At 47.8% G+C, this 26,557-nt stretch overlaps 7 protein-coding genes across 7 annotated transcripts; 2 read left to right on the top strand and 5 right to left on the bottom strand.

Annotated features, from left to right (window-relative positions):
* Positions 1-132: 132 nt before the first annotated feature.
* Aud_003927 (alpha-L-rhamnosidase) lies at positions 133-2,880 on the top strand (the record flags this gene model as incomplete). Its single annotated transcript, XM_043288874.1, has 2 exons — positions 133-1,920; positions 1,975-2,880. The coding sequence occupies 2 exons, from the start codon at positions 133-135 to the stop codon at positions 2,878-2,880; spliced, it is 2,694 nt and encodes an 897-aa protein (XP_043144809.1).
* Positions 2,881-3,398: 518 nt separating this feature from the next.
* Aud_003926 (uncharacterized protein) lies at positions 3,399-4,853 on the bottom strand (the record flags this gene model as incomplete). Its single annotated transcript, XM_043288873.1, has 1 exon — positions 3,399-4,853. The coding sequence occupies one exon, from the start codon at positions 4,851-4,853 to the stop codon at positions 3,399-3,401; it is 1,455 nt and encodes a 484-aa protein (XP_043144808.1).
* Positions 4,854-8,699: 3,846 nt separating this feature from the next.
* Positions 8,700-9,585, bottom strand: Aud_003925 (SH3 domain-containing protein; the record flags this gene model as incomplete). The annotated part of the gene is made up of 3 exons (XM_043288872.1): positions 8,700-9,265; positions 9,320-9,453; positions 9,566-9,585. 3 exons carry the CDS (start codon positions 9,583-9,585, stop codon positions 8,700-8,702), a joined length of 720 nt encoding a protein of 239 aa, XP_043144807.1.
* A 6,923-nt stretch (positions 9,586-16,508) lies between these two features.
* Aud_003924 (uncharacterized protein) lies at positions 16,509-17,012 on the bottom strand (the record flags this gene model as incomplete). The annotated part of the gene is made up of 1 exon (XM_043288871.1): positions 16,509-17,012. One exon carries the CDS (start codon positions 17,010-17,012, stop codon positions 16,509-16,511), a length of 504 nt encoding a protein of 167 aa, XP_043144806.1.
* Positions 17,013-18,440: 1,428 nt separating this feature from the next.
* Positions 18,441-22,706, bottom strand: Aud_003923 (uncharacterized protein; the record flags this gene model as incomplete). Its single annotated transcript, XM_043288870.1, has 5 exons — positions 18,441-19,280; positions 19,440-19,679; positions 19,715-19,951; positions 20,645-21,356; positions 21,748-22,706. 5 exons carry the CDS (start codon positions 22,704-22,706, stop codon positions 18,441-18,443), a joined length of 2,988 nt encoding a protein of 995 aa, XP_043144805.1.
* A 1,783-nt stretch (positions 22,707-24,489) lies between these two features.
* Positions 24,490-25,338, top strand: Aud_003922 (putative short-chain dehydrogenase/oxidoreductase; the record flags this gene model as incomplete). The annotated part of the gene is made up of 2 exons (XM_043288869.1): positions 24,490-24,687; positions 24,733-25,338. The coding sequence occupies 2 exons, from the start codon at positions 24,490-24,492 to the stop codon at positions 25,336-25,338; spliced, it is 804 nt and encodes a 267-aa protein (XP_043144804.1).
* Positions 25,339-25,382: 44 nt separating this feature from the next.
* Positions 25,383-26,399, bottom strand: Aud_003921 (Zn(II)2Cys6 transcription factor domain-containing protein; the record flags this gene model as incomplete). The annotated part of the gene is made up of 1 exon (XM_043288868.1): positions 25,383-26,399. One exon carries the CDS (start codon positions 26,397-26,399, stop codon positions 25,383-25,385), a length of 1,017 nt encoding a protein of 338 aa, XP_043144803.1.
* Positions 26,400-26,557: the final 158 nt, after the last annotated feature.

The following is a 26,557-nucleotide window of genomic DNA, read 5'->3' as shown; positions in this document are numbered from 1 at the left end:
CTCCAGTCTCCTTTCCAACTTACCCCGATTCTGAGAACTTATGAATGGGTCTCGTGTTAATTTCCCCGAAATCGTAGAAATAAGGAGCCGACCCGCTGAAAGATCATCCTTGCTAAGCACTCGCTCTCGATCATGACGCGCATTGCCAACGTCCACTTTGAGCACTATCATCCCCCAAACACCATCGGGGTGGAGGAGACTCGTCCACGGATATCCTGGCAGTTTGAGGATTATCCACGTGATTTCCAACAGGATGCATACGAAATCGAGGTCTCGGAAGTGCATTGGAATTCGCAGGCCACTGTTCTCTCATCTACCAAGCGGTCATCACCCTCATCGTATCTCGTCCCCTGGCCACATTCCCAGCCTTTGTCATCCCGCCAGAAGGTGGCTATCCGGGTCAGAGCCTGGGATCTGGATGGCCATGGTACGGAATGGAGCGAGCCCGCGTCTCTAGAAGTTGGTCTGCTCAGTCGGAGTGATTGGAGGTGCGAGCGCATCGCGGCTCCATGGGGGCCAGGTACTTCGGAACCTGATACGGAGCAGTTGTATCGCAGGGAGTTCAGGCCCGCGGACTGTATTGCCAATGCCCGTCTTTATATTACCGCCCAAGGCGCATACGAAGTGGAGATCAATGGTCGCCGTGTGGGCGACTACTTCCTCGCTCCCGGGTGGACAACATACGATGGGAGACTGCAGTACCAAACCTACGATATCACGGAGTATCTCTCGCCTGGGGACAACTGTATCGGTGTTCGTGTTGCAGAGGGATGGTTTTCTGGCCGCATCGGCTTTGAAGGTGGGCATCGCAATATCTGGGGCTCTCATACGGCGCTGCTGGTCCAGATGGAAGTGACATCGAAGGATGGGGCGGTGCAGACTATTACATCAGACGGCTCTTGGAGCGTCACGCGAGGGCCAATCCGGCTGGCGGAGATATATGATGGGGAAAAATATGATGCTACTATGGAAATTCCCGCTTGGTCTTCAGCTGGGATCTCTCAAGATGCTCCTGGCTGGTCCACCGTTCTTGTCATGCCACATTTACCCGACTCTGTCAAGCTTACTGCCGGGTTTGGAGAGCCCGTGAGGCGGATTGAAGCACGGAAGCCTGTGTCTAAAATTGTTACCTCGTCTGGAAAGGTCATACTCGACTTTGGCCAGAACTTGGTGGGTTATGTCAAGCTATCCAACATCAAGGGTCCCCCCAGGCACAGGATAATTCTATCTCACGCCGAGGTTCTCGAAGACGGAGAGCTCTGTACAAGACCGCTTCGAATTTGCAAGGCTATTGATGAGTATACGCTCAGGGGCGATTGCCAAGGCGAGGAGTATGCCCCAAGATTTACCTTCCACGGATTCCGCTACGCGCAGATTGACAACTGGACTGGGGAGGAGCTGGAGACATCCGCCGAAGCAATCGTCTGCCACACAGATATGAAGCCCGTGGGCGGATTCTCCTGTTCATATCCGCTACTTAACCAGCTTTACCAGAACGTAGTCTGGGGCATGCGCGGGAATTTCTTCTCCGTACCCATGGATTGTCCCCAGCGCGATGAACGACTCGGTTGGTCGGGTGATCTGGCATTATTTGCTCCTACGGCGGTGCTCATCTATGACTGTTTCAACTTTTTAAAGAACTGGCTGATCGACGTAGAGTATGACCAGGGTGTTCTGGGTGGAGTGCCCGCGATGGTCACCCCTAATGCAACGCTTCCCGATCTAGTCTGGTGTCGACGCGTCCCTTGTGCCATCTGGCATGATGTTGCAATTCTTGCGCCTTGGGCGTTGTACGAGGAGACGGGGGATGAGAGTATCCTCGCGCAGCAGTATAACAGTATGTTGACTTGGATGCGGAAGGTCCCCCGGGATACCACTGGAGCTATTCACTTGTGGGACACGAGTGTTTTCAACCTTGGAGTAAGTTTTTTTTTTCCCCCCCAACCCAATTGATATATGAAGCTAATAAGTTAGGACTGGCTGGATCCTGCTGCACCACCCAACGCCCCGTGGAAGGGCGCCACGGACGCGAAAATGGTCGCAAACACCTTCCTCATCCATAGCCTGGACTTGATGTGCAGGATCTCTCAGATTCTAGGGCAAGATACTGATAAATCGCACTTTGTCTCCTGGTCCGAGGCCGCCCGAAAAGAATTCCAAGACGAATACGTCACTGCGAATGGACGCGTCGTTTCTGACTCCCAGACTGCATACGCCTTGGCCATCTACTTTGACCTGTTAAATCCGAGTCAAAGAAAACACGCGGGCGGCCGACTAGCATACTTAGTCCGGAAGAACGAGTTTAAAATCGGTACTGGCTTTGCTGGGACCCCCTATGTCTGTGAGGCACTGGCCTTGACTGGGAACACCCAGGTCGCGTATGCCATGCTACTTGAGGAGAAATGTCCGTCCTGGCTATACCCAGTCACCATGGGTGCGACCACAGTCTGGGAACGGTGGGATAGTATGCTTCCTGATGGATCGGTTAACCCTGGAGAAATGACCTCATTTAATCACTATGCCTTCGGCGCGATTGCGAAGTTCATGTATGAACGCGTTGCTGGGTTGCGACGGGTTGAGCCTGGTTGGAAAAGGTTCTGCGTTGCTCCAGAAATTGGAGCGGAAATCTCTAATGCTGCTGCAAAGCATGTCACGCCGTTCGGGTTGCTTTCGTGTTCGTGGAAGTCGTATAAGAATGGGAATGGAACTGAGAGATTGCGGTTGGAGGTGTCGGTTCCGTATAGTACGATCTGCGATGTTATTCTTCCCGATGGAGAAGGGGAGAAGAGGGAGACTATTGGCCAAGGAGACTGGGTCTTTGAGACGAACTTCACTAGAGACTATGAGTGGCCAATTGAGCCTTTGCCACCTAAGTCCTAACTGCCCTTTTACCGTTCACTAGGTTAGACCTACGCTATCTAGCTCCAACTTGAACTCAGTGATTATAAGCGATAACCAACACAGAGGGTCTCTAGACTCAAAGACAGTCGAACGATGTCTGCGTAGGTAGCCATACTCTACATGTCAAATACTTGTAGGAAGGGAATGGTTGAGACGGCAGGGTTTATGCTGGTTGCCCCGACTAAGGACTTTCCAATGCAACAAAGATTAAAGTGGTTCAGTGCAGTTAAGCTTACTTTTCATGATGAAGAGTAGGCGACAATGGTTTCCATTGTTTAGTATGTACTAGAGCATTGACAAAATAGAGCGTCCTGTTAAATGATAAGCTGCCTGAAAAATCAGAAGAAATACAGATTCATCGGCCTAGCATACTTAAAGAATATTGCTTGCTCAGGAATTTCAAGGAGACTATAGAAATGACGGGGAGGAAACATGAGAACTACACATTCAATCATCTGGTGCTGTGTGGTAGACGGTTGGCTCTCTACTTCCAAGCATCATGCCTTCTCTACCACAAACCGCGTGGCGTCTTCGATAGGTCCAGCGCTTGCATAGAGTCTCGTATAGTCATTTTCATCTTGGCCTGCCTTCCAGTACATGTGCCACAGAGTGCGAAGGACAATAGTACTGCCTTCGTGGATCGCAAAGCTGCTTTTCTGGTTGGCAGGGTCGTATGGAAGGAATGTCTCCCAGTCATCTGCCCTACCCCAGCCTACACCCCAGTACATAAATCCTCCGGACTTCTTCGCGCAGGACACCACAGTATCGTCGCCGATCTGGCTGTCGACATGAGCAAGGCGGACATTGCCGTTGGCGCCACAAGAGTCGGCGTCCGGATTGCCGCTTAACGGCCATTCCCAGGCTGAATTCTTCCGACGCTCCCGGATCAGAAAACGAGTATTGTCCGCTTGCCCGTACACCAGGGTCACGAGGCTGAGGTTTGTGTTGCCGGGAGGATTGGTGTCCACGGCGAGGTAACGCCCGTCTGGCGCCCTGAGCCGAATATAGCTCAGATAGTTGATGGTTGGACCCAGAGGGATCTCAGGGCTCTGGGCAAACTTGTTCAAACGGATAACGTAGGAGATGCCGGCCTCATTCCATCCTTCATTGACGAAGTCGCGCTTGACGATACCCAACCGATCACCATTCTTGAATTTGGTGAGCCATTGATTGAAGACCGGCGCTGCTCTCTGATCACAGTCGCTAGGGTGATGACCCGGCAGATAGGACCGCTTCGGTGTATTGACGAGCTGGGTTATCCAAAGCCTCTCCCTCTTCCACAGACCCAGCGCCTCATCGAGCCACGCCACAATTTCCTCTGGCGATTTATTTGGGTAGTCATCCTCCCAGTTATCCCGAATATTTCTGGCTTGTGGGGCCCACAGCTTGCCGCTGTCGTGGGGTTTCATCCCACCGTTAACCTTCTCGTCTTCGCCCCAGATGATAATGTATTGTTTCCCGTCCTGCCGCAGCTTAGCCCAGGTGAGATCCGTGTTGTACATTTTGCCGTCAGGGCCGACGTGCGCGGTTGCGAATGCATCTTCTTTACCGTCTCCAAGGACCTTGATCAACATGGCGAGAACGTCGGCTGCGATATGATCACCATAGTCAAAATCGAGATCAAGGAAAAGAAATTCGGATTTATGGGAATCAGCAAAGCTTTTTATTTGACGAAGAACCGTCTCAAAGGGTTGGAACGTGATGGGACCATGCTTCATCACCAGGGTGCTCCCCTCGCGGGTGATCCGCATATCGAACCATCGAGACCCGGCCAGGAGCTGGCCGGTGTAATCCGCGATTTGGCAGATACTGCCAGTAGACTCATGCATTCCATTGTTGCCTCCTTCGAATTTATAGGCCGACGCATCGTGGCTGCAGGCGATGTAAGAATCAATCACGGGTACGCTGGGATCCAGGTACTTCATCCAGTTTGCGAGATCAAGGACCGCCATGGTTCAAAGAAAAAAGTAGCTAATATCGTCCACTCTCGATTATGAGAGCAATAACTATTCGAAATTTGAATGTGAGTTTGAAACTTCCTCGGATTGAAGGCTTTGCTGTAGTTTGGACGAAGTGAGGATCTGGAGCGACCTTTGAGCGCTTTTATATAGTGGAAGTCATCCTCTTACCATGTTGTAAGCTAGACCAGGGCTCCTCATAATCGACTACCTCTGGGTAAGACGAAGGAACAGAAAACCCGTCAGCAACATGTGGCTGGCTGAGAATTGCATGCCTGAGCATTTTCTGGACATGTCAAACTTCAGCCAGAGGCCTATGTCCAGGTCTCCAGGTGCAATTTTGTCGACAGGTTAAACTTTTTGACGAGGTTTGGCACGGCCGTCGCGCACCGTCGTCCAGTAACAAGTAAGCAAACAATCCGATGTAGCCAAGAATTCAATTGCACTCGTCGGGTTATATTTCCTCAGATAACCGGATGTATGGTTTCTTTTTTTTTACGTCCAACAAAGCAAATCACACGGCTGCTGAGGCAGGAACTCGCATTTTCAGCCGGAGCTCCAAGGACCATGAATGGCCACCCTGTTCGTATAGGGCAAACCTTAATCTCTTCCGCAGTTAGCACCAGGATTCCCAGGATCAGCTGCTGCTATAGAACAACAGATATGCCGAGCTGAAATCGAGCCAGCCACCAAAGGCAACTGGATAGCGTGCTCAGCGGCTGCCTCTCTGTAGAACTGCATCGTCGCTCAGACACCAGGACGGACATTGACACGGCTGGGAGGTTCTGGACGGCTGAGAACGCAGAGGGTCATCAGTCGGACGCTGAAGCATTGTAAGAGATAACGATAGGCCCCGGTTTGATGCTGTCGCAGGAAGTACAGCCGCCAGTACCGATAGAACTCTTCAGTGTCTGTCGATGCTTCCAAGCCATCCCACTTGAATTCTTCCTTCTATACGCATCAACAAGCCGACCCACCAAGATCCGTCAACTATGGAGACCCCATACACGATTGACGGCGTCACATTTACAACCAAGCAGGTGCTAAAGTAAATCATCAGTATTTAGACATTATTAGACTGTCGCTTGACCATGCCGACAGTTTTGCACCACAAGCCATGTTCCACCGCGATGAAAATATTTCCCTCTTTCGATAGAACTATTCATGCAACATGTGCTCACAGTCGTGAACAACAACAGCGATGAAGACCAAGGCAGCACCGGTCAGGATGGAGATGTTATCATAGGCTACACTGTCCTTCAACGAAGGTGTCAGCAGTCTGACCTTGCTCTATTCCCAGATGGACAGCAGCAACTCCTGGTGCTTGACGATAACGTCAATAACTTGCATAGAGGAATGGTTACCCAACACAGGGTGACCGCCCCAATGTGCTACTGCCCTTGTCTCGCCCCAGCTCGGAGTATTGTGCTACTCAATTTTATCTTCCTCTTCGGGTTTTCCGGCCCACAATGCTTGTGGTTCGCTGGAGATAACAATATATACGTGCTTCCGGACCTGGGCACCAATGAAGGAGACTTCGAGTTCGTCACGGTGGCTGTGGACTCTGGTCTTACGAGCGTACAGTGGATGAGGACGAGGATCTGATAATACGTACAGGTGACGACGAGTGGTTTAGTTCCAGCGATATTTTTCTGATCTCTGGCACACATCCTGTGGTTCATGTCTCTCTGACGGGCGAGAGGAGGCCCCTGCCTATATTTTGCTTTATCTTCGCTGACTCTTGACTATTAGCCACGGAATAGGCAACGGCAAAGGGCGAAGAACAGATGGGAAAATCCCAAAGTAAGTCAATAATAATGCGAACAACCAATTAAATATACTTTTCTTACCATCATAATAAGGTTCAAAATACCTATAATACCTACCACGTTTTCCGCGCAATATTTTTGACCTCGGAGATGTCTTCGGAGGCGAAGACATCACCAATGAGTTTGTATGAGAGCCTTGGGTGCAATGTGTCGAGGCGCCTGCCCTACGGCTGGTCAGTGTCTAGTATAAACCACGGGCCCTACCCAGAGCCCTTTACGATCAGCCCTGGGCTCTATATGGTGGACGTCTAGGACAGGTGAATAGGACGGTGCGATGTCATGACATACTTGTGTCACCCACCTTTCAGCCAGTACAGGCAATGTGGGCCAACTTCTTCACTTCAGCTATCAATGTTGCGATACCCTGGATCGACAAGGACAAGGCTTCGGCACCAGAAGGCCTGCAACCCCGCGGAAGAAGAACATCATTTCTGACCGGCCATATTACCAGTTCCCGGCTGACTGCTGGACTTCAATGAGCAGTATTCCGGGCTCACAAACTCGCACTATTCCCGCCGCGATAGGCCCTGGAGCATCCCGTGATCGTCGCTTACACTGACCCGAATGGACGCATCTTTACCAGGTGGGGTGTGATGGACACGGTTGACGCAAGTCCAGGTTGGGATTTTGATCTCAGTAACCAATACACCTGGTATGATAATAAGGATAACGTGGCCGACCCCCAATCGCACCTGTTTCTAGTCACGGATGGTAAGACGGTCTTCTTGGTCTGGTACGACAGATATCACCACCTCCGCTTCACTGAGATCAAATATAACTACATGTTGCTTGCTGAGTTATGGCGGAGAATATACCGCCCTCTGCCTTTAAATAAGTTTGGGCTTACTCTACCTTTTGCTGTTAATTACTAGACGTGGGAGTCTCTTCCTCTCAAAGAAGTGATAGAATCTGAAGATATTATTAATATGCCAGAATGAGGAAAAGTGTTCCTAACATAGTGGACTGGCACTCTATGGTCTGATGAGCCTAGGCTATTGCCACCTCCCAAGGCATATACTTATGACAGACCTCCTGGATGCCTTGCCCCAGTCTCACCTCTTGCTCTGCCGAAGAAAGAGAGGATACCAAGAGCGCTGCTGTGTGTACCCAAAGTGGACAGCTATTCTGCTGAAATCTAGATGCTTAGCACGATCTGAGCAGCCTGCTTCCCTTCCGCTCATTCCAATCAGCTCTATTGCACTCGATTATGAGGCAACCTACCTCGGTACTTTCGGACGCCGGTTACTGCGGATCACACACTGCCTGAACCGGCCCCAGGCCTCTGTACTGGGTCAGGGACGGTGAACATTTATGCCTATTGACAGACCACCGCCCGTGGGTGGTGAGCCAAGGGGCAGATGGGAAAACGTATTAAGCGTTCTACAAGAATATCATAATTCCTGTATTTGCATAGCTATACAGCGTTTTAATCAATACATAACATCATGTCCCTTCTTTGTCTGGCCACGGTAAGATCCTACAATGAAAGGTTCAGCTACAATGTTGCAAGCATGATTCCGGCCCTCCCGCTCATGATATCACTTCCATGTCCATTATAAATAACAGCAAATAGACGCGATAGAAAAAGCCCAGGAGAGGAACTAAAGGAGGAATATTAAATACATTCATCTTACATAGCATTTAACTCAATATGGTATTATTGTGGTAATGATTGCGACGACTCCATCCCAATGATAGAAGATTAGTAGCAACATTCAGTCACCATATTTCACCTCTTTTCCCCGAGCCTTATGAAAGGACAATCATAGAGCGAATCACTCACATTCCAGTCTATTTCCAGCTCTGATGATGTCACTGCAGTTAGTCACTGTGTTTCTTTATCCAATTCACTTACAGGTTCGGTTGGAGCGATATGACTCTGGGAGTCTTAGGGGTGTTGGCAGGGTGTACATCCATGATGAATTTTCGAGAAACATCTAAAAAATCAAGTGCAGATGTCTCACCGTAACTAATATCTTTTAAAATTTGCCCTACCATTCTTAACTAGCGCTCAACTATCTCCACCTCCAGACAAGATTGCCGCTCCGAACTGGAGGGCCTTGCCCCAAAACTCCAACTTCTTTTCCTTGTGCTGCATTTCACGTTCCCTAGAAGCAATCAACTGTTCCTCAGTTTGAAGCCAATCATACTCTTGAGCAAATTTAACTGCGTCTTCATCAACCTGAACACAGGGTTTTGGAAACACTCCTGTCTGACCACTCCAGTCATTCCTTCCATAGTACCAATTATCGTACTTGGGATAGCCGGTCACGATGATCCTGTCGCCAAAGCGGACGCTCATGTCTTCGGCGTCTTTCTTGTCAAAACGCGTGGTAGCAATAACAAATGCAAGGGGCATTATATTCAAGTTCACTTGTCTAGCGAGAAGAACGGTTTCTCGTGACCACCACTGCCTGTCCATAGGATAGGTATCATCGAAAATTAAGTTTGGCGTGAGTACTTCGGAGCAGTCATGGTGGATGGTAGAGCCTTTTTCCATGATGCAGCTGGGACAGACAAACCAATTCTTGCAGGAGGTGCAAGTGAGGTTCTGCTCACGCCACAGGTTAATAGTTTCTATTACGTGATGAGCCTCATGAAAAGATTACAATTCCTAGCGTGCCCACTCACCTTTGCAGATAAAACAGTTCTGCTGATAATTTTGCTGCGGCAGTTGATGTAGATTGTTAGGCGGCTCTTGGCAGTTGATGTAAAGGGCCGTGCATCCGTGCTCATGGGCTTTTCCGGGGCCCTCTTCAAAGCAGCTAGAGCAATATGTTATGATACAGGTAAGGCAAATATGTATTTTGGCAAGGTTTAGGAAACCTAAATGCAATCTTAGTGTCATTGCATTATTGTTGTAGCCTACCTACTTACCGGACCCGCATAGTGAGCATCGAAAATCAGACTTTGACAGGAGCTCTCTATTTTCCAGGTCAATGTCTTTGACGGGCTTGTTGTTGCATTCCTTCCAACTTTGTTTCACGATTTCGCGCCACGCATTCTGACCAAACGACATGACAAAGCTGTTGTGGCTGTGCTTATAGATGTTATTCGGACTGGACAGATCGATTCTGCAAATGGTAAGTGAGCGGCCTGTGATTGCAACGCTCAATGCATACTTTTGTTGACATTCATCGCACTTGCATTCAGCAAGGTTAGCATCAGCTGACGAGATTTTGTATATGGTTACGAAAGATTTCCATTCATGCGCCGGATCGTGCTCTCTCTTGCAACACGGAAGGCAAGACGGGCAGTATGCAGCACTTGCTCCGTAAACCTTCACACAAGTGAAACATTGTGTCACCGCCTGTCCAGATTCAAGGCCTGGAGAAGTAAGTAACAATCTTAAGGTCTATAAGTTCGAAGCTATCACCCAACTGACCTTGACCACACCACGTGCAATGGGCTGTGGAACCCTTGGAAGGGCAAACTCTACAAGGCTCACAGACTTCCAACACACCAATCTCCGGTGGAAGGACATGTTCCACTCTTTTATGTTCATGGTCTTCCCAGCAACCTCGTGCATCTTCTACCATGCAGCTACTGCAAAAAGCAACATCACATTGCATACACTGTACCCGACAGTGAACCATCTTCATGCATTTCTGACACTCTGTCATTTCTGGTTTCGCCCCACGTGGTACCCTCCGGCTTTTTTGGTGTCTGAACCAACGAATATGTGAGGAGGGATGGTCACCGTGGCAGTCGTTGCAAAAGAGGAAGCCGCAGAGCAGACAGGCTAGGTACCACGTGTCGTAGGGGATTCCTAAGAATAACGAGATCAGGTTCACATTCAGATACTGGTGTATAGCACGTACCTTTCCGACAGTGTCGGCAGCTCGCTGTGTACTGTTCGTACATACTGTGAGAATATAGGAATATCAAGATCAAGATAGGATGAAAAGATTAAGATCGGATAAACGTAAGCTAGTAGTGGAAGCAGATTGAATCGATCAACGAAGATGAAGATGATCAATACGAGTCAATTCTGAAGGGACTTTTGGCCATATTATATTTGATTCAGTATTGATCCAGGCCTTGTAGACATCGGTTGAATAGAGATCAGATCATTTTGTGGGGCTTGACCATATCAAGATTTGTGGCTTTACTTCTTCCATGGCTATAGTAAATTTGGAACCAAATTCCTTTTTAAAAGATGTGACTCACGTCTGGAATGGCCTAGGTTAGACAAATATCTGGTTTGAGGAAAAGGATTAAATGTAATGTGGTCCCGATTGGAGAAGAGCCTCTGCTGCAGAGGCTCTGCAGCAGCGGTCCCACCTAAGTACATGACCAGGTCGAGACCATCTGCTTATATTCCGTTGGCAGACATCGCGAAAATGAGGCCAATCAAACAACTAATGCCTTTAGGTGGTAGTCTAATAAGCTTCAATCGGTGGCGGTAAATAGATTATTTAGGCTTTCATGGCGTGATCAGACACCTTAAGGTTGGAAAACGTTGTATACAGGGAATCTAAAATGCTAGGCTGGACTATCAACGCCAGAAAAAGCGATAGGTGGTGTGACAATATTTATATTAAGCTCCACACAGTTAACAGATAACCATTTGCTGGGAAGACAGTCTATAGTAAATTTCCATGAATTCTGGGTAACACAGGATTTGTCGCATGACTTGTCATGCAAGTGGATGAAATGATTATTTAGGCTTGGACATAGCATGTTACTGCTGTCAGTTGTAAAGGTGGCAACCCAGTGACACCAGCAATGATACTTTATGCTTCCTCCATTGCGAATATGCACTGAAGGCTAGAGGAATAACTTATAAATTATAATGTATTTAAAGAATAATTAAATCTAAAGAGATACTAGTGAGAAAGATATAAACTTTAAAAGACTATTTATAGTAGTAATTCTAGCTTATTAAGTTATTAGGAGTAATTAGAGAAGGATAAGTTATCTAGTATTATGAGAATAGTAAGATAGAAAGAAGAATACCTATTTAATTTTAATAAAAGCTAAAAGTACTTAAGAAATAGATAAATAATAAAATAAACTTATAATTACATATTATTTATTAATAATTATCTAATAACTAAGATTAATCTAGTTAAGCTAAACTTCCTTAGCTTTATTAGCTTCTTTAATAGAATATTATATTCTATCTTAGCCTTTATCTCTACCTTAAAGGTCTAGAAGATTATTATTAGTATTCTACTGCCCTACTAGAAGGATAATCTTATTCTAAAAAGATATTATTAGAGATTCTTCTTCCTTCTCTACAGCTTCTTTTATTAGAGTTGCATTCGGTCCAAGTTCGGGTGAGTTCAAACCTAGTTGGAACCGAACCGCTGTGATTTCAAGTGCAAATTCTAGAAATTGGAACCAAACCTGATCCATTCTAATTTAGTTTGAGCTTAACCGTAGAAAACCACTACTAGGCCTAGATAGGCCTAGCCAGGCCACTACTAACTAACTATAGTTAGATTCAGTTCAGTTTAGTTTGAATTTATATAGCCTGAATAGATTAATTTTAATGGTTTTTAGAATTTAATTTCTCCTATATTAGGCACCTATCAAACATGCTTATATAAAATTAATATTTTTATATGAAATATATGGTAACTATAGTCATTTTAATCTATATCTAAAATATTAATTCAATATCTATAGGGCTGAATAGGTGGTGGTTAAAATTATTTTTAAATATAGTAGTTATCAAGGGTTGGTTATACTCATATATAAACCACCACTACTTTCATGCTAACCTATGACAGAAATTATGATTCCCTTATATCTCACCAGCCACTAGATATTTTGAATTGATATTTCATATTTAGATAGACTAGATACTAGGCTATCTAGTGATATTAATATTTTTTAGAGAAATCCTAGAAATTTGTGATTATTAAGCAAAACAGTACTAGGCAAAACAGTGAGGTTTGGTTAATCTAATCCGATAAAACCTCAAAATCGATACCGACGGTTCTAACCGAACTCGAATCGGTTCACCCTATGGAAACTGAAACCAGTGCGATTCCCTAGGCTAGGAACCAAACCCTCACCGCTGCGAGTTCGGTGAGGGTCGGATTCGATTTTAGCGGTTCGGTTATGCAACTCTAACCACCAGGACCATTCCAGCATCCACCTACCCCTGCCCTGGCAGGTCAGCGCCTAATGCTGGTTTATGAAGAACAGCCCCTACTATCACTACTAAATTATAGGGGTCCCCAGCGCACAGCTATAGAATACACCACCTATACAGCCTACCTCTACTGCATCTAATCTGTTGCACACGTCCTATCGCATAGGCGAGGATTAGAAAGTACCTCACACCTCAACCCCTCCTGTGGAGGGAATCCGTAACACATATGAAATGTATAAAATAGTAGCCGCGTATAAGGCTGTCAAAAGTAATGTGAGTTCACCATCAAGGCGAAACCATATAGTACAGTTTATGAAAAGTAATTTGGACTTTTGCATCTATAATTTCAGAAATAAGCGTAAGCGAACATAAAGACAGCAATGAGCCACTTTAACGATTTGAGAAAATCAGCGTTTAGCAGCGAAATTGCAAGGAATATTATTGCAATTGGATGGCCCTCCACCACAAGCCGCGAAATCGCCTCCTTTGAAACAAATATAGCCTGGGAAACCAGTCCGCGCGGAATAAGCATTACAAGTCTTCTCACAATCGTTTGGTGAAGCAGCTTCTGAAAAATAAGCTTCGCAAGGCGGTTTGCCTCCTCCCATGTCGGAAATAGCACAGTAACAACCGCAGCTGCTGGTTGAACTCGCGAATATCTTCTGTGGCTCAAAATGGAAAGCCAACGCCCCCATTAAAAGCTGAGTCGTGGTCACTACGCTGAGCTTCATGGTGAACAGATATCTACGTCAAAGTCAGGAACGGACACATGTTTGCAATGATGATTTGTGCTTACCACCATTAACGTATAGGGTTTAGGGTGCAAGAGAAGCGAATATGTTTTGAAGATGTTGAATACCTATTGAAATCCTTTATATTCTGCGCCGAGAGGTGTCTAGGAATAGAGGACTTATACGGCACAATATACAAACTACTAATGCTGATTATGGTGAACGACGCATACATGACCTAATGCAGACAATCTCTATTCTGAAGCTGCCGTTTTCAGTTAATAATGCACAGCATCGCGTCAGTTCTAAAGAAACATCTCTGGCTCATCAAAGTTACAGTCAAGGTGAGAAATTTGAGTTGATCCGATTGTGGCTGGTCGGTGGCATGATTCGGGGCAGGGCTGGGAGGCGTACAGGATTGCGGGTGTGTGATTAAAGTTACTGGGGGTGGGGCTATTTTGTGAATTTCGTCCCATGGGTCGACCATTCGCGGTTGATAGGCATCGTCACCGAAAAAGGCTATTGGTCATTGTGTATATCTCTTCATAAGACGGTAGCCAAGGCCCTGTAAGGGGTTAGCCGGTGATCTCTGGTATCCAATAAGTTCCAAAACCGCGGCACGACGATAATAACTGGCAAAGATGTCAAAAAGAAGCCTGTACTCTCTAAGGTTGACCCCGCACTGGTCCTCCAAAAGGAGCCTTCAATTATCTTATTTAACCTCACGCCACACCCTCTCCAGCTATGGTCCACGCGCCTGCCTGCTCGATTGCAAACGGAAGGGTTTTTCAAACTTAAAAAGATCTGCACCGATTGAATTGCACTCCCAAATGAATGTGGCACTCTCCACATCGGAGTGTCGCCTGACAGTTTGTCGTCTTTTAACAGACATTGGAGCTTTGGACTATGCTGACTTTTCTCACTCCCAATGGTATGAAGTTCCGCAATTTGAGGAGGAGTAACAAGATGAAGGAGAGGCATCGTTCATGATGTTGTTCCAGGTTCGTTAGCATCTCCTATTATTGAAAGATATATTCTATGTTTGTGCTAGATAAAGTCACAGGTTACGAGAAGGCCCCTAATATTACCTACCTGTGTGTATTGAGGTAGTAAATGCTCAAAACTGAGATAAAAGCGGGGGACAACTAGTTCCAACAAGCAGAGCTGATTATTTTCCCTGTAAGGTTCCGTAATTCCACAGAATCTATTCTAGGGGTGCTCTATGCTTGTGGTGGCCTTCTCCTTACGCTTGTTTGTGTGTTCTTTAGGATCCTTAACCAGTTCTGTCTGGCAAATGTGACCTGTCCCTGTGCTTTGCTATTGTATGGATAGCGTCTCATTCTTAGGGTGGTCTGGCCTTCTGTCGCATCGCATTCTATTAGACCATCATCAAACTTCTTGACATCTGCTTTAATAGCCTGGAGGTTTTGTTCACAAAGCTTTGCCTTTCCTAAAATTGGTTCCTCTCTGCTTAGGTAAGCCCTAATTTCTTTAATTACTACTCTCTGTTGCTTGCACCTGCTTTAACCATGTTAAGTTCCCGTTGACATTGTCTGCATTTATCCTGATTGCTTTCCTCAGAGAGTCATCTTCGGATCTTCGCGGTTCTTTTGAGCATTGGTATTCTTTTGAATGCCAGATGATTTTAAAGTGTCCTTTGCCGAACATAGTTCAACGTCTGTTACAAGAATGGCAGTTAGATGACTAGAAAATCCAAACTTACTGGCAAGTGATACAGTACTTATAAGTTGGTCTATGGGGTGCTTTCATCTAAAGAGCCTTGGAGGAACTGTCTACTCTGGAGTGATGGGAGGCCTTGAAAACCGGATTAATATACATCAAGGACCCTACACCCTAACATTATAATGATTCATGCCTAAGGGACGGCATCCTACTAATCCTAGGGTAGAGAGGAGGTCAATACCTGCCTGGCGCAGGCGAAGACTTTAGGACCGTGTGCTCGCAACTTGGCCTGACAGCATATCCAACATACGCAACTGGAAGGTCGATATGGTACCGAAACGGCAATGTTAATCCTTACGACGCAGATCTTGCCACCGGTGGCCTGCCCCCCGTCGGCTCGGAAGCCCAGATTGGCATGGCTGCCTAGCCATCTAGCAGCCCAATAGAATATTGATCCATTTATGTCATGAGAGGTTGCCTGAATGTAACACAATCTGCCGCGTTAGGGCATTTAGCGGGTCAACTACATGGAGGGATCTGGTGAAGAGACTTACTTTGTCAGGTTGCATGACGTCGGTCAGATTTAATTAGCCTTGTCAGGGCCATTTTACAGAATGAAGTCACCAAGTCTTCCTGCAATATTAGCTGGAGTACCGTACTGAACTAATTTGTTAGCCACTGCATTGCTGATGCAGGAGGTTGCTCCGATGATGGAGAACCTTTTTCGTAAGGGAAGGGCATTGTCAGATTGATTCTATGGTGCTTTACTGTCGTTAATGAACAGGACCTATATAGCTTCCAGGCTCCTGATCTTCTTTGTTTCATTGATAATGAGTGAACTGAATATCAATCTATCAGCGCATCATATATCCTGCAGGAACTAAAACTAAACAAGTATGTCTGATAAAGTGCTCGTCTTTCAGCGCGGAGACACAAACCAAAGTTGGGGGCAGCATCAACAGTCTGATCTCTTGGTTGGAGATGAGTGACCAACTACTCGGCACATGCTTGATAAGCAGTGGGCCAGTTTTTTCAGTTCAGTTCGAGGTAAGTGGATGGCTAGTGAGTAATCTTGTACTCTTTGCTACTGCTGATAATTCAATCCGCCGACATAGCGATGGGAAACCTTCGCTCCTGACATGACGGACAGGTTGGCCATACCCCTCGACAGTCACGGGCCCAACCACCTTATTAGATTTCTTACTATCTTTATCTCAGATACTATCTCCCCACCACTGAGATATCAATCTCAGTGCCGGGTTATTATTGACTGACAACTCATAAAACCATCCTACTCGGACTAATTCTCAAACTTTAAGCCAGCCTCCTGTCGCGCGGCACCATAGATACCAGCCACGTCGCCGCGGGTGCCCATGTGCTCCTGGACTTCTGCTAGATACGAGCCTGCAAGCTGGATGCTTTTCAAAGTCGTACCTGCGTTGTTGGCAATGTCAAGGGCGTGCCGAGCGTCTTTGCGGGCGAGGTCGACGGCGAACAGAGGCTCAGAGCGCATGCGGTTTGAATAGGCAACATAGGGCCCCGGGAAGACGGCCTCAAAGAACCGGCGGAGCGCATCAGTCCCCAATCCGCACTTTTCAGCAGCAACAAGGCCCTCGGCGATGCTCTCCACCATCCCGAGCACGAAGGTATTGCCGAGGATCTTGAGCTGCGAGGCCTTGGCGGGCGGCTGGTCGCTGAAGTCGATGATTGCTTTGGCGATAACCCCGGTGGTGCAGGGTTTGACCTTCTCGACAGCCTCGTAAGGGCCAGCCAGTACGGGGATTACCTGGCCCAGAGCGGCCATTGTGGGGGCGCCGAAGACAGGGCTGGCGACGAAACGACCACCGGGCTGTTGCAGCTTTTCTGCTATGGCAGTGGTCGTGTCCGGGTGGACAGTCGAGCAGTCGACAAAGATCTTGCCAAGGCGGGGATGACGACCCCATGCTAGTAATCACTTGTGCCTTCATAAACTAGTTAACTAGACCAGTCATCGAGTCATTTGGTACAATGAGATTAATAAGTCATGCAAGTACAGTGACTGGTGCATTCTTTCGCACTATTGCCACAACACTCAAGATACTTTGCTCTAACTGTTGGAGTGGGAAACAAGAGCGGAGATCGTTAGTCAGCCGTTTATTTAGGTACAGCCAGCGGACCGCAAATAGGGGTACGTTGGTACTCTGTAGAGAGATACTCTTTCTACACAACTGGAGCCTCTTCCATGACAGTTCGAAATCTGTTGAGTTCTACTGCACTAACATCCCTTTGGTCAAGTGCCCATTGACGGAGCTCGGTGGCAATCTCGCCTCGGCAATGGTCGCCCGATCAGTAATCATTATTCTCACCGAGCACTGAAGTGTGGTGTAACGCTCTTTAGTGCCGAATACCTTTTAGACCTAGACGCAGTCGCATAAACCTCCGATGGAAGGGCCCAACCCAGTGGGGAATAGGGCGTCCTACTTTCAACTGTGCGGAGTATATCTGTCTTGGAAGTCCCGAAATAATGATCAGTAACCAACATTCAAAAATACTCGTATCATTATATCATTTCTCTACTCCGTAGTTGGCTGTTGACTGTTAACAGACTCCTTTTCTCCCAGGGTTTCATATGATATTAGCCTGTACGTAGGGTGTGTGCATATCTGGATTTTTAATAAGCCGGTTCTTGAACCAGTAATCAAAGTCCACTTCTCTGTCTAGTATATCCTATGGAAGTAAAAGCCAACATGGGCCATCTTCATCTACGCTCCATAAAGGATAATCTTTTTTTAGTATTAGTAGTCAGCTGGCTTCAGTTGGCGGCTAGGCCAGGAGTTGAATAGTTGCTGTACGTGTATATCCTCTATTCTTCAGCCTGTCGATCTGTCGGACACGGGGATTTTCACGGTAAATGCCATTGCGAAAATGTATACTGGTGGGCAATATGGCGGACATCAGGGGTATTATACGAAGAGTTCTGGGAAACTGTGCGTGAATGATGGAGATTATTGGAGCACCCAAGCAGCAGATTTGGTTGGAGTTGCCTAATCAACTACTCAGATGAGAATCCACTGGTAGCCGAGATCATTCGCATCCTAGCACCAACCAGGCGGCCACCATCTAATAAAGGATCTACTGAGCCTGAGCGGCAATTGTTAGATAGGACATAAACTACTTGACAAACGAACGCAGAGGAGCCGATGTACTAGTCAGATACATTTATGACATATTTCCGCAGGATACTTCCACGGCACTACAGACTAGATTTTAGTGGCCCTGGTCCAAGCAGTCCCGCAGATGAAGAAAAGCCGCTCATTGTCAACATTTTGTCCGCCATAACCTTCTGCAGATAGAGTTTCTCCTGCACTGCTTTACCAAGCCGCTGGATTTCTCTCCTGCCCAATTGTTGCAAATGAACCTCATCGGGTCCATCAACGATGCGAACAGTCCTTGCGGATGCCCAAAGACTTGGCAGGGGTGTACCCTGGCAAAGGCCAGCAGCGCCATAGGTTTGAACGGCCCGGTCAATGACCTGCAAAGCCATCTGGGGCACGAGAACCTTGGCGATGGCAATTTCCCTGAGCGCCGCCTTGGCGCCTTCTTGGTCAATCTTCAGAGCGGCATTTAGCACTGTCATTCTCGCGGCGTCAATTTCGATTCGCGACTTGGCGATCCACTCGAGCATTGTCCCATGTGCAGCCAACGGCTGCCCAAAGGTTTTCCTTCTCTCATCGTTCACTCGCTCAATCATCCATTCCAAAGCGCGCTCAGCTGCACCGACTGTGCGCATCGCATGATGGATCCGGCCGGGGCCGAGGCGGCCCTGAATAATTTCAAACCCGCGTCCTTCCCCGAGGACGATATTCGCCGCTGGGACACGGACATCCTGAAGGGTAATGTGGCCATGTCCGTGTGGCGCGTCATCGTATCCATACACAGATAGCATACGATGGACCGTGATACCAGGGGTATTTTTAGGTACCAAGATTACCGAATGCTGGCCGTAGGGATCTTCGGGAGCTGGGTTGGCAGTTCTAGCCATGACGATGTACAGTTCGCAGCTCGGATCGCCAGCACCAGATGACCACCATTTCTGCGAATTGACAACAAATCAATGATATGACGGGGATGCTTGAGTTGAGCAAAGCAGGAGAAAGGAGACGAGAAAGGAAAAGGGCCGGGGTTTGGGAATCATGGGGAAAGGAACCTGAGGTCATGTACTTAGGAGACAGCAGGAAAAGTTGATACACACCGACCCATTGAGAACATAGTCAGCCCCATCCCGACGTATCTCAGTTTGGATATTTCGCGCATCGCTGGAGGCAATATCGGGCTCGGTCATCAAGAATGCGGATCGAATTTTACCCTCCATTAAGGGTGCCAGCCATCTCTGCTTTTGAGCTTCCGTGCCGTACTTTGCCAGGACTTCCATATTTCCGGTGTCCGGGGCCGAGTTGTTAGTTGCCTGCATGCACTTCTTCAGAGGTGATCGCTATGTATTATTAGAAGGGTAGTTGGCAGATTTACCACAGAAGCAATGTGGCTCTTTCCCAAATACTCCGCCATCAGTCCATATTCTAGATTACTAAATCCTGCCCCGTGGTCATGGCCAAGAAACATATTCCACAAACCGAGCTTTCGAGCCTTGACTTTGAGCTCTTCCAATACCGCTGGTGTCTTGGCCCATCGTGCCGCGCCTTGCCCTAACTGCGCCTCAAAGACAGCATGTGCAGGGATGCATTCTTCTTCCACAAATTTCTCCACCTGCAGGCCGTTCAGTCAGATTAATCGCTTGGGAACGGAATAAGGGTTATTGGTTCAACTGCACCAGGTCCAGAGTCTTTTTCGCACGTTCACTGACGAACGGTAAGGCAATTGGGGGGATGTTTACGGAGGCGGGCATCCTGCTAGAAGTGGAGAAACTATATCAGACAGAGTGCAAATAGAAGAAACTAAGGCTTCTCCAGCGACGAATTGCCAAAACAGTATACGTTAGCCTTGGTAGAGTGGTGAGTATATATGATATCGAGTCCGGGAAATGTCCGTTAAAGAGGGTGGGGTAGGGAATTGTTTATTAATCTTCGTCCTCGGTTCTCGGGCAGTTGTGTATAACCCAGGCCCCAACTGAGCCAGCTCTTTTCTACCGAGAGAATAGTAACATCGACCACCGCGAGGGGTTCTTATCATCATGTGCACCCTCTTTCGCAGCGATCAATTGCTCGATCACCACTATGCGACGTGAGATAGTAATCTTGTACGTTAAGCCGTGTAGGGACGGAAATCATGGACAGAGAATATAAATTCATATGCTCAAATTACAAGGCCGCAACTGAACTTTTACAGCTGCTATCTAAGATAAACCTATTCCATCTCTGCGGATACCGCTTGGTCATCGCGTCTTCGACCAGGTTTGCTTGCCGCAGTTGGTTTAGTTCTTCCTCAAAGGCCAGAATGTACTCCTTGGTCGAGTCGATCAAGTAGGGCCCGGACGTCCGCCTGTGACGCCCGCTTATGTCCAGGGACAACAATACAGGGCTTCAACGCTGCAATTTGGTCGAGCGCATCGAGCCAACTCTTGCGCTTCTCTGCGGTCGAAGCTTCAGCTAAGAATTGGAAACAATCCCCGTACACAATATCACCTGCCACGACGAGCTCCAAATCTGGTACATGCAAGAAAGATGAGGCATGTGTGTCGGAGTGAACGACGTCGACCCCATGGAGCTTGCAACCGTCGATAGCAAATTCCCCATTTGCCGGCAGAGATTTGGGAATAACCTGGTCATCTGTGACGATCTGTCCATTGGGGAACCATCCATGCCATTTTGGGATTGCTGTAGCCAGCGTAGCCTTGATCTCATTCGCGACAGCCGATGTGGTTACGCATGTAGCACTCGGGAACTGCTTCAAAAGGATTGTATTGCCAAGATAGTGGTCTCCGTGCGCATGGGTCGTATAAATATATTCTAATTTCTTCCCAGGTGCAGTCTTCTTGACCCAATCTGCCAGGTCCTCAGCCTGACTAATTGAGATAGGGGTGTCGACTAGGACCGCAGATGTCGGCCCCTGAACGAGAGTGCAGAAGACGGGTAACCACCATTGCTTGGTAGGGTCCTGAGAGCCTGTTGTCGCAGGAATGGCCGGAGAAACATAAACGTCAACTTGAAGTGTGCTTGCCAATCATCCCGGAAAATATTTAAATTGATGATCGCAATCTCGGATGAAGATGCTGATGAGGAAATTCGGCCGTAGTATGCTTGGTTAGAGTTGAGAATACTATTCACGTGCGTGAGAGGGACGAATAAATAGGTGCTAGGTAGTTACGATAAAGACTAAAAATCAAAATCGGTTAGCTACTACTTAGATTACTGATCTTTCTTTATAAAGTGCCGATGCTTGTTTGTGATAACTAATAATGATGCATTATAATTCTGGATTGCGTCTAAAGCCCGGCCGTTGTCTACTGCAAGGGCTCTAAGATTCTATGTCAGCAACAAACCTATATATCAAACTGTATTCAATGCCTTATATGTAATTGATCTGGATCAGACACAATTATTCACATTCTCGCAGCCCTTGGGACCCGCAAGATCGATTGCTCTGTCATGCAAGCAACTAGATTGCCCGTTTCATCCCACAACTTGCTCTCGCTGTACGTGCGGCCGTGGCCCGCGTGATGGTTGATAGCCTCCCTCAAGTGCCATTTGTCCAACTGAAGACAGGGCGAAAAGACCCTGAGGGCGAAATCCAGGCTTGACCATGCATCGACGTCATCAAAAAACATGTGGTTGTGCGCCAAAGCCAAGAAGGAAAGCACTCCATCCATAATGAACCCTAAACTGGCCATCTGCTCCCCTTCCGTCCGCAAAGGGTGTCTCACCCGGATCCAGTCTGCTGAGGACTTTGCCGTGGGGGGCAAATCTTCCTGGCTAGTTTTGACAGCTTTAGCCAATCCCATCAGATTTTGAGACGCAATTCCTTCTGGGCATGGGCGGCCTTCGTAAAGGTTCCGAGAGAGTCCGAATAGCGTGTTGAAAGTTTGCAACTGTTTTTCAGATATCGTGCCGGTTTTAGCCCAATACTCGTCCGCCACGGACTCCCAAGGGATGCAGTTCTGCCAGTGACTATACGTCCGAGTGGGCGGAGCTGAGTAATTGAGGAGAGACGGCTCGTTTTTATGGAAATCGGCCAGGAGCTCCATACACAGCCGCAGATCTGCTATAGATTGGGATTTCTGTTCAACCGTAACGCGGTAGGTCACAAAGTTCCTCGTTCTTCGGAGCTCAACAGGAGTGCAGATAAGATTCGCGTCAGTGCCAACTGCTCGAAGAAAGTGGCCCATGGCGGAGTACAGATGGAATCCGTTTGGGGCTACCTTGCACGCGGCATGAATTCCGAGGGCGATGGCATAGCCTCCGTACGCAATGGGTGCCAAATTCCCCATGCGCTGGGGTATGTGTAAGGAGACGTAGTGGTCACCGGTCTTGTCCAAGGAAACATGTTCTGCTAAGGTGCTTGCCATTGGTAGTTGGTGGTCGTGAAAGAAAACTGAGAAATGAGTATATTGCTAGTACTCACGCATAAAAAGGTCCTATAAAATCAAAGCTTAGACCAGCAGACTTTATGATGCCTGAAGGTTCAAGTATCGCATGTCGCAAAGATATGGAACTGGGACGGGGAATAGTCCGTAATACTGGAAGTGATACCTCGGCCTTAGAGTCATCTTGCCCTAGCATGTCGTGGATGCGCAACCCCAACGGATGTGTGGAAAAAGCAATTTCAGTACATGCCTCGGTTTGAAGAGGCCGTTAGATCCACACATATTAGAAGCCGAGATCACAGGTTTGTTGCCAAGTACGCGATCCAGACTCACAATATTGCGCTTGTGTATGTACATGTAACTATATGTGTATATTTATAGGTAACAACTCACCAACATCTCACTAACATCTCGATATTGAAGACCTGTACGCTATATGCAGTCAAGAGAGAAGAGCGAAGGCGGACATGCGCAAGGGGTACACTGGCTTCGTACCTGAGCTTCTTCCTGGCGTCACTTGCAATTTGGAGTTTTTCTCGGATTGGTGACTTCAGTTGTAATACACATGTGGTATTTCGCATGTGCGACCCCTCGACTGCCGCTACTGAGACTACTGGAAAGAGACTTCTTGACCCGGCCCAAAGCATTAATAGAAACCATATCCATCAGCGATTACTGATTTCACCGATAACCCGAGATAGGATCTGATCTAGCACTCTACAGCCTTCTTGGGGACTAAGGCCCTTGGAAAAGCCAATCCAGAGCTTTTCTTCGAATACCCGCGATGTCAACGCCGCGAGTGTGTATTGGTAGATAAACTCATCCGCGACTGCGCATAGAGAAGTATTGTGCAGATCATCATTGTCAGGAAAGCGTTGTGCATCGTTGCCTTCCGACCAACGGCAAATTTGGACTGATCGGGGACGTTCCGATAGCTCTTGGGCCTCTCCAGATTGAGTCTATTGTGCGTTCTTTGAGCTGTTTTCAGCGAGCGGCAGGCTTTGCGTCCTAGCAACCCCAATCCGCTTTTCTTTCCCGCCATCTAATGATACGCAAGGACTCGCATGCTTTGATACCTCGCTGCTGGATCAGGATTAGTCTCCGGTTATTAAGGGGGGGGGGGGGGGGAAATGCGAATTCCCGCTTAGTCATGAATGGAGGAACTTTGTTCTCAGGCACTAATATCTCGGTCCAATGTCAGACAGTCGGAGAGCAGGTAGCGCAATCTTCTGGGTCAGAGCGGGGCCATCGCCTGTCTGTGGGTATTTTCGACGGAATAGGGTGGTATACTCTGAGTACGATAGTGGATATTTCAGTGTGTTGTTTCCCAGCTCAAGATTTTGGATGACCAATCTGGGGCTATCTTGGGAATTAGAGGAACCGTACTAGCAATTGTCCGACCGCTTATCAAGCATTGGCTGACTGACTAGCTAAAGTTAGTTAGTTTACAGTTAGTTTATAGGTAAACTAACTAACTTTAGCTAGTCAGTTAGTTAATTGCTCATCAGTCAGAAAAGACGAGATCATCAGCGTCGATACTAACTATATTCTCAAACTGGCTTAGCCTCCGCCCAGGAAGGCAGGCAGTGGAGCAACTTACTGTTTGGGTTTAGTCCCCGCACAGGACATGAGATCATTGATAGACTGAACCAACCATTGCTAATGAACATAGAAAGTCTGAACAGGAGCATAGAAGATAAATAGATCTCCTGTTGCTCCATAAGATGAAAATACTTCATGTCTAATTCCAGAGGTCAACCTAGCAATGACGTTCCCATACAAAAACGTTCTCATCATTGGAGCCACCTCAGGCATCGGCAAGGCATTAGCCAACAAGCTGGTGCAGAATGGTATTCCAACCATCATTGCAGGACGGAGGCAGGAAAACTTGGATGAATTCGTCCAGCAACACGGCACCGACAAGGTCACATCAAAGGTGATCGACGTCTTGCAACCTGACAAGGTATGTCTTTCCACGAGATCTCATAATGTAGCTGACCCCCAGTAGATCCCCCAGTTCGTGGCGGATGTGACTGCTGAAAATCCCGGCCTTGACTGCGTGTTTGTCAACTCCGGCATTCAGCGCCCGTTTGATTTTAGCAAGCCAGAGTCTGTGGATATGGATGTTTTCGACCAAGAGCTGATCACTAATTATTCCTCGGCTGTGCGCCTCGCCAAGGCATTCATCCCCCACCTGCAGAAGCAATCGACTGCCGCCATCGCCTTCACCACCTCCCAGATGGCCCTGGTTCCCATGATGCGTTGTCCAAACTATGGTGCCTCCAAGGCCGCGCTGCACCATTTTATTCTCGCCCTCCGAACGCAGCTGCAGGACGGGCTGGGGAATATCAAAGTGATCGAAATCTATCCCCCTGCTGTGCAGACGGAGTTGCATGACGCCAAGCACCAGCCTGATCTCAAAGACGGCCATCTCATAGGTATGCCACTGAGCGAGTTTATCGATGATGTTTGGAGCCAGCTGTGCCACGGCAAGGAACAGGTGGCGGTTGGTTCGGCACGAGAGATCTTCGAGGCCTTTGAGATCAAGAGACAGGAGGTGTATTGTCAAATGACGGAGATGTTATCCAAAGTATTGAGGCAGTTTTTGCGATAGCCTCTATATATAGCAATGACAATGACACATGGATTCAGGTGTTGTTACCGAGGACGGAGCGCTGCAGGAAATGGAATCTCTGAAATAGCTACTCCCCTACAAGCGGCTAATATCAGACTTCCAAACGGGGTGATATTATGGATCTGCCCTGACTCCAGCATACCCGAGTATTCGTGCAGAGACACCATGTCGGCGTTAGAAGGACCGTCTGCCCATGCCTCTCCTGGAGCATCCCACAGCGACGTGCGAACGTCAAATGGCAACGAATCAATAAACGGCGTACGCACCGAGTAGTTTCTTCTTTGTAAAGAGTATACACTTCGTAACATGAAACTCACGATGATGGTGCGCCGGACACTCTCTGCGTATATCCAGGCCCGTCGCGGACTGAGCGAATGTGGAAGTTGGATGGGGGCTTGCTGCCAAAGACGCTGGCCGAGGTCCGCCAGGCTGCAGCTGACCCCATCGGAATACGTGTTCTGATCGTCGCGTAGCAGGACAATACACTGAAGAAGAATCAATGCCTGCGCGCAGGCGAGGAGCTCCTCAAAGCTTGTTGCGTGCACGAATTGGTGGAGGAGATTGATCAGTTGCTGCCGAAGCCGGGGGCCAAGCGTGGGCGTCCCAGTGCCCTTTCCTTGTTCAATCTGTGTATGCAGCTTACACAAGTCGTAAGCTGCTATAATCTGTGTCGGCTTTTTGCCTGTGTATAACTCCGGGTGGATGAAATGTGTCTTTCTGCTATGCGCAAATGCTATGGGAAACTGGCGCATGCCGTGCACGAGAAATCGGACGATCTGCTGGGAGTAGCCTTTTGTAATTTCCAGCCGGAGAGGCTGATGGAGTTGGGCTGTAGGTGAAGAAGCTACTGCGTTGGGCCGCTTCCGTGCCGGAGGTGATTTCACCCCAGTCGCGAATGGCTCATTCACGTATCGGCAATCGAGTCCTCGGGCCAAACACCGACTGCAACGGGGCAATCCTCGATCACAACGACGCTTGCTGTTTGCACAGGCTTGGCATGATCTACGGAGAGTGAGGGCCTTGGGAGCGTTGGCGACCATGTCTGCAGTTGGATCGCGGATAAACGAGGAGAGGTGCCGTTCAATTCATATTTAAAAAAGATCCCGTGCATGGATATTTCGGGAAAGACTGCCGTAGGTTCCGTCGATAATGGGAAATTCGTAATACAGACTGATGAACTCTCGGGAGGGGGTAGTCA

The sequence above is a fragment of the Aspergillus udagawae genome (genome assembly GCF_001078395.1).
Source record: "Aspergillus udagawae IFM 46973 DNA, scaffold_3, whole genome shotgun sequence".
NCBI lineage: Eukaryota > Fungi > Ascomycota > Eurotiomycetes > Eurotiales > Aspergillaceae > Aspergillus > Aspergillus udagawae.
The sequence above is the reverse complement of the archived record's forward strand: the minus strand, read 5'-3'. Positions and strand labels throughout refer to the sequence as shown.